At 37.6% G+C, this 12,195-nt stretch overlaps 1 protein-coding gene across 1 annotated transcript in view; it reads right to left on the bottom strand.

Annotated features, from left to right (window-relative positions):
• LOC146376501 (transmembrane protein 132C) overlaps positions 1 to 12,195 on the bottom strand; it is a 283,608-nt gene that overhangs the window by 41,479 nt on the left and 229,934 nt on the right. Inside the window, exon 6 of the mRNA XM_084945651.1 lies at positions 6,928 to 7,071. Within this exon, the coding sequence (XP_084801777.1) occupies positions 6,928 to 7,071 (144 nt within the window). The remainder of the gene's footprint in view (positions 1 to 6,927; positions 7,072 to 12,195) is intronic.

Raw genomic sequence — 12,195 nt, 5'->3', positions numbered from 1 at the left:
CAATCAAAATTAAGCTCACGGGCATCCTGTTTCCACAGATCAGCTGTCAAATGTTTCTACATCTGGACTGGAGTTCACCTCTAGTACATTGACATGATTGGACATGATTATATCAGGTTCGTAAGTTGACTGTGCATTTTTGAGCATATACAAAGCCACAAACATGAGCCAGACACAGAATTGTCTGCAGACCTTTAAGGCAGAATTGTATCAAGGCTCAGATCTGGGGAAGGGTACAGAAAAAACTCAAGGTCCCAGTTAGCAGAGTGACCTCTATCATTCATAAATGGAAGAAGTTTGGAATCATGAGGACTCTTCCTGCAGCTTGCTGCCCGGCCAATCTAAGCAACTGGGGTAGAAGGGCCTTAGTCAGGGAGGTGATCAAGAACCTGATTATCACTCTGACAGAGCTCCAGCATTGCTCTGTAATGAGAGGAGAACCTTGCAGAAGGACGACCCAGCAGGCATGAGTGGCAGAGGGGCTATATGGTAATCCATTTTGGAATAAGGCTGTAAAATGAGAAAATGTGGAACAATTGAAGCACTGTGAATACTTTCTGGATTTTTTTGTTTTTGTTTTTGATCAATGCAATAACAGTTTTGTCATGTTTTTTTAAAAAAAGAAACAAAGAAATGCATTTTAAAGATGAAACATTCACAATGTTGATTTCCCCATCTGTCAGTAGCAACTTCTGCAAAGCTACTCCTACAACACATTGTTTTCACCATCACTAATCAATCAAACGCCAGTTAATCTGGAACACCGGCCATGCCTGCAGTGACTAAAGCGTCATTTTTCAGTGTACAGGTTTAATTTGATCAACTATTAACGTGAACAGTGCTCCAAGGCACCAACAACCTATGTGCCTTTAATATGACATTATAATTTGAGGAACGAATATGCATGTTGCATAAAAAACAAAAATACATAAATAAGGGGAAAAAACCCAAACAGTCCACACAGAAAGAATCTCACAGACAAACTCAGTGGGTTTGAACAATATTTAGTTTGTGTGGAGATTGAAGACAAATCTCTGAAGTGATGGAGGTGTGTGTGCTTGTGTGTGAGTGTTTGTGCGTATATCTGCACGCATGTTTTAGGGAGATTTAGGGTGTGTGTGTTGGTGCATGTATTACTATGGATACAAAGCAAATTAAGAATTGATCTGTGTGCTGTTTAATGAACCAGCTGGACACTTTGACACGTATCTGCGTGATCCCACATGTGTGCACACATATACATATATATTCATCTGCCTGTGGAAGAGTGCTGTATGTACAGTTTTGCTAGGCCATTAAAAGATTTCTGACACACTGTTTCTGCATATGACATTTGAAACAAAAATAGTGGTCATTTCACATTTACATTCACTCTTAGATCGTAGATCACATCACATTGCAGTTAGTAGGTAGTTCTGAGGTTTCTGACACTTAATACTAGGGGTGGGGTTTTAATAATCGATTCATCGATTAAAATCGATTCTGGCTTGGATAACGTGATATTGATTCATTAAAATCCTGAATCGATTTTTTAATATAAATGTATTTTGCCCAAAATTCCAGAATCTCAGGTGAAACGTCACAAAATTTTGACAACCACCAAACATTTAAAATAGTAAATGAGAGCAGGAACAAGGCTTCTGCACAAAGATGTAAACACAAAGGGCGGACCCGCGGATCATAATCAGTGAGATGTCGCCTTTCTCACCTGACGGCACGGACACAGTCGGGGCTGAAAGCCACAGCTCGCTGATTCTAATGTTTCGGCGGGTCCGCGCTTTGTGTTTACGCCCTTTTTGCGCTGATTCTAAAGCTGTTAGTTTGATCTCTCTCCAAACAACATTGACCGAACCAGCAGCAAAAGAAGATCCAAACTAAATTAAGGGGCGACCGTGGCTCAGGGGGGTTGGGAAGCGTATCTGTAACCGGAAGGTCGCCGGTTCGATCCCCGGGCTCTCTGTCCTGGTCGTTGTGTCCTTGGGCAAGACACTTTACCCTACCGCCTACTGGTGTTGGCCAGAGGGGCCGATGGCGCGATATGGCAGCCTCGTTTCTGTCAGTCTGCCCCAGGGCAGCTGTGGCTACAACCGTAGCTTGCCTCCACCAGTGTGTGAACGCGAGAGTGAATGAATAGTGGCATTGTAAAGCGCTTTGGGTGCCTTGAAAAGCGCTATATAAATCCAATCCATTATTACTACGCTTCACATAAACATCGTCATGAATTCACTCTGACTTTTGCTGTTTTGCTTCCACCACGATAAAATCACACTTCATGCACAGCTCTCTCTCTCTCTCTGTACTTCAAGAACAGTTTCCCGTCTATCCCCGAAATCTGTTTTCTGCATTATTCGCTTGCTTGTTACGCACAAGACTACCGTTGTTTACAGTGCTGTCGGCCGCTGTTTTTTTTACTTACTTCCGAAAAGAAAACCTAATTTCTGCCGTTCAATAGGCTTCTGAACAAATGTAAACTTTTTAAAATTATACAAAATGCAAAACGCTTAGCCTGTCTCTAATAAAACCGCTGTAACTTCAGAGGTAATGTTCATATGTTGATTAATGGTTTTCTTTCGTTTTTGATGTACTGCAGAATATTTTAATCCCAGGCCAGGAAAATCACCTTCATGTTTTTCTGTGTTTTATCTTCAGCTACTTTGACACAAAGGCATCTGCTGTGATGCTTACACCTTTGATAAAGTCTGGAAAGTGTCAGCTTCCTTTTTATAGATACAAAAATATGTAAATGTACTGATCTGAATTATATTATTTCTGACTTTCTGAGGCAAAATTTCACAGATTCAAATTGAATTGAATCAAATCGAATTGAAGCGAATCGTGGATGAATCGATTCAGGACCTTGTGAATCGGAATCGAATCGATTCTAGAAATCAGTGACGATACCCAGCCCTACTTAATACCGCGATATAAAATTGTTCCACAAATTGCCTACTGTAAGGGTTTATCTGCAACTTTGGTCTTCTTTTGCACTCTGGCTTATTGTTTATTATTTTATTACCTCACTATGGTAAAGCCTGGGAAAACATGAAGAGTTACTGTTTTTTATGTATAGTGGAACCTGTAGTTGAAGTCCTTCATTACAGTTTAGAGAAACCAGGCATCAATCGGATACTGTTTTCTGAAGGTCGCAAAGCTATTCTTGTCAATGGATGTGCACATCAAATTTAAACTAGAGAGAGAAGGACAATTTTTAAGGAGGTGAGCTTAAATGCTATCACTGCACCTGAATATAAAACAAGGAGAAGTATAGGAAGGATACAGGAAGGAAGTCTGATAGTTTTCTTCTGCTTCTGCCTCTCTACTTGTACTAAATGCACAATTAGGATGTGTCTTGCTTTTATTTTCTTACAGGCTACTTTATTCTAGTCTCCTTTCTAAGACAAAACATGCAAGTGTAACAAATTCATTTTAAGTTAGTCTGTCACCATGATGTTATCTCTGGAAATAGTGTAAGCTTTAATCATATAAAGAACAGGTTTTAGAGCTTTTAGTTGGCTTACATAACTGTCAGATCGTGATTTAGCAGTCAGTTGTTCTTATGGATATAGATGTTTCTGCATTTTTAAGTTTTAAATCAGTAAATCTCTTTCTTTTTCCACTCATTGCTATCATTTTCTTCTCTCCTTTTCTCTGCATTACTAACATCTTTCCTTTTTTGCAGTCTCTACATTCATGTTCCTCCTCTACTCTTCTTTCCTCTCCTCATTGATCCATTTGTCATCTTCTCACCACTCTTCATCCCATCTTTCCTCCTTTCCCCTCCTTGTTTTGCGTGAGGTCAGGATAATGGTACTAATTTGTGTGTATGCGTGCGCTTGTCCCCTATTTGTCCCCTACTAGCTTTGACACCACCGACCTACACATACTGCTGTATCAACAACAGCAGCTCATACACGTACACACATCACAAGTGACGGCATCTGAAGATACCTTAACAAGATAGTTTACACTGAAAGAGAATGCAGGAAAGGAAAAGGAGGGTTGAAGAGAGGGAAACTATCGAGGTAGTACATCACAGGTTTTTTTTATTGTTATCAAAGATAAATGCATTAAATTCAAGGAAACAGCATTACACTGCAGCCAGGAATATGTTCACCAAGTAATTCCCATACATTCATTTCCATATATTCAGGTAATCAGTAAAGGGTGCTGTGCAATTCCCCCTGCAAACATTTATCTACAATAAGTAATTATACAAAAAGGTAAGTTAATAGAATCTGATGTAAAACCAAATGGAAATCTAATCTTTCTGAGCTTATTGCCTCCAACTAAGACAAAAAAAAAAAACACAGAAACATTTTCTCCCTTAAGAATTTATACTTCATTCTTCTAAATCAAGAATAAAGTTAAAGTGGAGAAATTTGATGTAGTGCTACACTGACATTTATTACTGCAGAAGCTTCAAACCTATAAAAGAATTTTAAAAGCTTCACCAGAAGTGTGCATCATACAGTATGTGTGCGGCAACTCCCAGAGTGCTATGACAAGCATTGCTTCAATTGCTAATGCACTGTGCCCCATTTCAAAAGCTGCCATGGCCATCGGCTTTATTTCAAGATAAATCATAAATGATAGAGAAAACTGTCTAATTTTGAAGGCTCCATTGAATGTGGGTGAGAAATGCCTTGATGATCAACATTTTCTGAAACATTCTTTATTTCTCTCTGACAGTGGGACAGATGAGCCTCTGGTTTGCTGTTTGTTTACAGGAAACACAAACAACTAACACAGCTCTGTTCAAAGGTAACAGTCCCTACCTGCCGTTAGGTAGATAGTGTTATTCACACCAAAGTAGGAGTATAAAAACAAAATATTGTGTTTTCATGTGTGGTTAGATGCTGGTTTATGACTTAGCTGGTCCTAGTAAGCCCTGTAATAAGACCTTGTAAAATGGTTACTTACAGTATTATTAAACTAATTTTGACCTTGAAGTTTGACCTTCTGTGGTCAAGCTGTAGTGATAACCCTTTGACCCCAGCTGAAACTACACCAAGGTAGGACAGCAGTCTGTTGTTTTTAAACACAGAGCTGTGTTTCTTTCTCAGTAATAGCTGTTTAAATATTTATTTGTGCTTGTACTATACGGTTGTCTGTAAACATCTAGATGTGGTATACCTACCCACCACACACATATAGCAAAACACTAACATTACATCTATTTGAATGAGTACTTTCCATTTTCCCTGTGTTGTTATTGATTGTAGTTAAACAGCACCACTCCTGTCGGCTTGTACCAGGAAATTGGCTTCATATTGAAACTGTTACAGCGAGGATGTGTTTCATTTTAGGCCCCGAGGGCACAGGGAGTGTAGTGCCAGAGGAATCAATCCTTATTCCCTGGTACTGGCTTGTTTTTGTAAAGGAAATACTTGTTTATTAATTAGTGTGGTGGTTGTGTATCCAGTTTATATGGAAAAGCCACTTAAGGCTTAAGCTGGCCCTTCCATCCCAGGTTCAATTCCAAGTGTAACGTAACGTGATTCAGTTTAAGATTGCCATAGACAGACACCGGTCATACTATCATTCTAACAGCTGCTCCAGATTACCTGTACCATGTTGTGGAAGGCATTACTCAGAAAGCATTAAATTATTACAGAGTCAAGAAAAAGCATGATACGTGTGACAGAAACTGTAGGGTCTTTACCTTACAATATAAAGCCACCCAAGGTCACTGTTGTTGTGACTTGGTGCTATATGAATAAAACTGAACTTAATTGAAATTGAATACAAAATCTATATAATATAAAAATAGGTTTTTGTGCTTAAAGAACCGCCTAAATTTCTTTAAAGAAAATTATAGTAATTTAATCAAAGTTTTAGTTGTCTTATGAATATTGAAAGCAGTAAGTGACTTGGATGTGAGTCATACTGTGTTACGTGTGTTCAAGATATCCTTATGCTATATCCTCAATGAGTCAGGGTATTTTTTTAATCCTTGTGCACATACAAAAGATAGACATGTAATTATACAAGATGCATCATAATTTCCTTAGGGATCAATAAAGTATTGTGATTCTAATGCATTATATTCAATGAGTGGTTTAAAAAAATCGAATTATTCCATTGAAAGTAGGACAGTTCAGATCGAAGCAATGCAGAAACAGCAAAGAAGAAATATTCCAACAAGTAACTATGGGTGTGTTTGTTTTTTCTTTCTTTTTTTTTTTTTACATTGTGCTTTGGTAAATAACACCAAATCTGAAGGGAAACCTTATTTATAAGAATGTTCCGCCTGGCAATTTTTAATCAACAGATGTGAAGGTCTGGAATACTTATACGTATGCGACCTGCAAGAAAACCATTTTCCCTGATGTCTGGAAGGTGAAAAAATGGAAACCCATACGAAACCATTTATCCCTGCGATACGGCTTACGTGTAACCATAGCTTAGTAATTGCAGCTTAACTAGGAAACTCATATCAGTTTAGCCGGCTCCCTTTTATGATTAAACTGTCCTTTAAACCAAAAAAAATATTTTAGGCAGATAAGTGCAAAAATCCCATATCAGCATCTGATCACTGCCATTCAATCAAACAAGATTTAAGAAAGAAAAGCCTGAACACACTAGTGCTCTTTTATAAAAGAACAACGTGAGTCCTCAAAGACTTTGGATTACAGTCATAATTGAAGATAGATTGGAGATAATTTATGCAAAGAAATCTATTTCCTCACAGTTTGATTTTTTCCTTGTGTATTATCTGTTTTATATGAGTATATGGGTATACTAGAGTTTACGCAGCAAGATATGTGTTTGTTCAATTCCATATCACGCAAATACACAAATTCTTGGTTCCTTGTGTCTTAAAATGCATTGGTATTTTAGGTTGTTACCTTTTGTGAAGTTTATTACATAAAACTATTTCTATAATTTACACATGAGCATTTCACTGTGCTTATTTTGAATGCTTACCTTAACCACATCCACATCTGTTGAGCTGCAGGTGATGGAGTCGTCCACCTCCCTCACCTGCCCATCGCTTTCCACAGTAACCACTTTGATTGGCACTGCAACATGTCGACCAGTTAGAATGGCTGTATTCACAATCTCTGTGTCCTGTAGAGGGAAGGAAAAAAATTTCATGAGCCCTGAAGTTCATGTCGCTCAAAATAGTTGGTGGTTGGTACATACAGGAATAACACTCAAAACAGTATATTATTTAGATTAAATACTATATATATATATATATATATATATATTAAATCATTCGACATTTTAAATTAAGTCAAATGTCTTTTTTTTTTTGTTGAAACTTGAGATGAAAGAGCTAGCACTGCCCTCAGCAAGACGCTCCAAGGTTCGAATCTGGGGCTTTCTGTGTGGATTTAACATGTGTGCATGTGTTTCCATATTATTTTTATTTACTTTTAATATACAGTATAAGACCCAGCACAGCACTGTCTTTCAATTAGACAACTGAGATGATATGCTGGGGAAACCTGAAATTTATGCCGGTGTTAATAATAAGCCACCAGCTTCAGACTAAGCTCCCACCCAAACTTTGACATGCTATACTCAAAGTACATGAAAAGTAAGACTTTACTGATGATGGTGAAAGATGCAGGAGGAGAAAGAGGAAGAACCACTGTGTGGAGACGATGGAGAGTTTTTAAAGGAAGAGAGAGAGAGGGGAAAAGGTGATTATAAACCTTGTGATTATTGTAATCAGCATGATTACATTTGATTAAATCCTTTGAACAAAAATAGTACAAACAAACCAGCGTACATGCACACCTCAGAACACTGTGTGCCAGTGTCAATCTTGATTATTTGGCATTGAGTTTCCAAGGGGGCATTTATCACCGCCAACACACACACACACACATACGAGCCTGATTACAGAGTACTGTTCTGTGCCCCTGTGTCTGGATGGAAAGTATGTATATGTGTCTGTAATTTGACACCAGTGTAATTAAGCTCAATATACACGATGCCAGCAGAGAAGATGAAGAAGAAACAGAGAATAAATCTCTGATATTTAGTTTAGGCCATTTTATTCACTACAAAGGAACAACATTACCCAGAAACAGTTTCAAGCTCAGAGGCAAATTCTGTGTACTGTATCGAAAATAAGTACAACTAAATAAGTAGAATAAGATGTCACAAACACACACACACACACACGAATAGGACTTCTGATCCCCACACAATCCCATTTAATAAAAACACTGTTTACGCACAGGTAACCAGCAATAATATTCTTTATCTGCCCTGAGGTGGAAGAAGCAGCAGATGGGCTTTATGAAATAACCAGAACAGTAGATAATGTGTCTGTTTTTCTGTATGTCTATATATGTATGATAAAATGTGTGCAGTATCCTGAGGCACTCGCCACAGTAGTGCCATAAATACTACGTTTATATCTCTGCTTTTTATACTATAGGCACAAAAACGGGACTTGCCAACATTTGAATGATGATGAAACAGTTAAACTTAGAGCAAGGCTATGATACAGTTATTTGATTTGGCACAGTCACAATTATGTGTGCGTGCATCTTCTAGGGCAGCGGTCCCCAACCCCCGGGCCCGTGAGTCATTTGGTACCGGGCCGCGAGAGTGAGACTCGGGTGTGAAATGTATGGTTTTCAGGGTTTTTATCGGTTTTTAGCGTTATTTTATTATCGTTTTTTTCGTTAACTCGGTTTTCCTGGGTCTTTTCACGTGTGTTATGAATAAATCTTATTTTTTTCGGTACCAGTACTAGTTTTATTTTGTTGTATTTATCCGCGACACCTTAAAGGCCGGTCCGTGAAAATATTGTCGGGCACAAACCGGTCCGTGGCGCAAAAAAGGTTGGGGACCGCTGTTCTAGGGTGTGCAAGACGAATATCCAGCTATTGTATAGAAATAAAGCCAGTTATTCACATTAACCTGCAAAAATATTTGATGTTTTTAAAGTTTACCTTACTAGGATAGTTAAGAAGTTGACATCTTGGGAAATAAGAAGTCACGGAAAATCTGGCACAAGTTGGCCAGAACTATAGCTGACTCCCAGTCTTTCCAAACAGACATTTTAATGGGTATTTTAGGTAGTTGATACCTTATAAAGCATTATGTAATTTCAGAGAAAGAAAAGTGCTTTACTTTTTATTTAACTATATTTTACTAGTGACTTTCAAATTTCAAGATTTTTGAAATGATTAAAAAACTTTGCTACATACAGTATCAAACTGACCTGAGTTTAATTTTCCCTGAGCATTAACATTTTGACAAACCTCTGTCCTGTATCTATACAATTAAATCTCATGCTAATTTTAGTCTCACTGGCAGTGCAATATGCTAAGGATTTTCCTATTGCCATCATAAATGAAACAAATCCACCGCGTCTTCAGTTCCACTGTACGTGGAGGTGTTTGAATTTTCACCTGTATTTTTAGCTTAGCAGAAACAGAAAATATGAGTTAAGTGAGAATACTCATTCTTTGTTTGAGGGCGAGCCAAGCTAGCTCTGCATTATGCAAATATCTTATAGTCTTTGTTCTATTCATGAATATGTGTTTTTATGACATGGGAACTATTGCTGCATCTGCTGCATCTGCTATTAGTGTCTCAAACTGACTGGAGTGATAAGGGTTTGTAAAATTTCTCTTGGTCTGTATGAAAGATATTGAAAGAAATAGAATTGGCAGGATAAGGCTAAAGCTTTTCATTCTTTTTGAGAGTATAAGGACATGTCATAACATATATATAGTCACCATTACATACCACCAAACTCAAACTAAACTTAACAATGTGTCAGCAAAAAAAAGAGCCTTACTCACTGGATTTCCTCTCTCCAGAAACAGAAAAAGATTGAAGGTATCGTTTCAGAGCGTGTATGGGGAATTTAAACCTCAAACAGAAAAAAAAACCCTTACCTGTGTTTTTGACAACAAAAATATAGTTCATACACCTTTCAAAAGAAATTTTGTCAGAACAAAAAGTAAAAAGATGCAAAAATAGAGGAAACAGAAAAATGAATAAATGAGAACAAATTTTCAGAAAATAGAGAATGTGAAAATTAGCAGATAAAACATAACAGGAAGAGGAATATTAGAGCAACTGTAAAGGAGACAGAAAAAGAGCCAGAGAAAGAAAAGGAAAGAATTTCATGCCTGTCCATGGGAATTATTAAGTGGCTCGTCAACAACTGGCTCCCCTACTGCCTTCAAAAGCCGCTGCACACTGCACTGAGATAAGCTCAGAGCAAGTGTGTGTATGGGTGGTAAATGTGTCAAGTATTTGTATGTATGAATGAATGCGTTTTTGTGTGAGTTCATGTAGGTTCCTGACAACACCTGTGCATGGGTATGTGTGTCTGTTTATGCATAAGAGTCTCACTCATGTACACATATATACACATATTTGGCAAGAGGGAGCAAGAGACTGTGTGTGTGTGTGTGTGTGTGTACACTTAAACCTATGCACTGATAAATATGTTTGTATGTGCATGTTACAAAGAAAAGATAAAGTCTAGGGAACGGCCTCCCTCCTCAGCAAAGTTAAGCCATGCATGCATGCGTGTGAGAATGTGCAACTTCAAGTGAAGCAACTAGAGCGAGACCACCCATCAGTAATACACACACACACAAAGAGCAAAATAGTTGACACAGTAAAAAAATGTGAGCATTTTGCTCTTCTGTATAAATTCAATTCCAACTTACAATATGGGTTTGTAAGCATTTCTCTTTCTGACTCTCCTTACTTCTCCTCTGCTGATCTTCACCCACTCTCTTTCCGTCTCTCTCTTTTTTACACACACTCGCACATAAAATGCCAGAATTTCTTTCCATCAAAATGAAAATACAGACAAACAATTAACACAAAGATATTAACACATGCTTAAAAACACACATATAAATGAGAATATATCTACCCTATCTACTATTCTCTTTATTTCTTAAATTGTCAAGTTTCTTATTTGGGGGACATTTTTGGAACTTATACAACTCTTGTCATCCATTTGCACTTTTTTTGACCTCTAACCACAGTCTTGCAAACCCTGTGGCATAAGTCCCAGCCACCCCCACCCTCACCCACCCCGTTCCTTCTGCTACTGCCCTTAAAGAATTTAAATTTCTATTTTTGGGAAATAAATGCATCATATACTACAGTCCATTTTACTAGAAGAGTAAGAAAGGGTTCTGCAGCAAGTCTACTTGTTCTTTTATTTTGAAGAAACAATTTTATCAGTATAAAGAAAACAGACTGTGTTTGGTGCCTTTACCTGTAAAAATGAAAAAACAAAATCATGTCACATGATTGCAAATGAGGGCTAGCCATCCATGACTTTCTGAGTTTGAATACATTAAACTGAATAATGCTAACACACTAAGACATGATAGAATTTCTTCTATACCCAAAGCAACAGGACACTGTTTTAAATTCAAAGCAGTCATTTGATCAGCCTATAGCCCTTTGGCTATATTAAATACATGGCACACACTTACAAAGCTAGGCACATATTGACACATTTGGGCCAAACCAAGCATGTGCTTTGCTAAAAGCAAACAACCAAATGGCCCAAAAATGCATTAAAGGCATCCCATTTATTGACATATGAGTCATTTAGTTAAAAGGACGAATAGTTAATGGAGTAATTGGCCTTTTAATCAGGAAGGTACCCAATATCCCCATTAACAAATGTTATTTGATCCAGACCCTATTCCCATGTCATTATGCAATCATTATACAATCATTGAAGTTCATTCCTCCGTGTATGTATTTGCACAAATACAACAGAGAAACAATTGCGTTGGTTTAGTCAGAGCAATGAAGTTGCACTTAATCATCAAAGGCCATCATGATCAATGTTCAGTTGTTATTTGTCACTGTAAAAGTCCCACGCTGTTCATCTTGATATTTGCTGTGATATAAAGTGTGGTACAAAAGGAAACAGAGAAAGACTGAAAATATTTTTTTGCTATTGTACATATTTATGCATCCAGAGTTCAGAAGGCCGAAAGGCAGAAAGCCGATATTGCATGCATGTGTGTGTCTACACTGAAATCCCACAGCAGAAGGCTAGTAAAACAAATTTTAGGTCATGCAACCCTGTACACTGTTTAATACATATATACATATACAGCGTTAATTAAGCATTAAAGTCATTAAAGGCGTGCATGTGTGCAAATCTAGTGTTTAACATATTTCTGCTCCAATGCCATTGTCAAGACAGGGTTTGTACATTAATTGAGGTTC

The sequence above is a fragment of the Perissodus microlepis genome, chromosome 12 (genome assembly GCF_051167445.1).
Source record: "Perissodus microlepis isolate ML-2025 ecotype Zambia chromosome 12, ASM5116744v1, whole genome shotgun sequence".
NCBI lineage: Eukaryota > Metazoa > Chordata > Actinopteri > Cichliformes > Cichlidae > Perissodus > Perissodus microlepis.
This window is presented reverse-complemented; position numbering and strand designations above follow the sequence as displayed.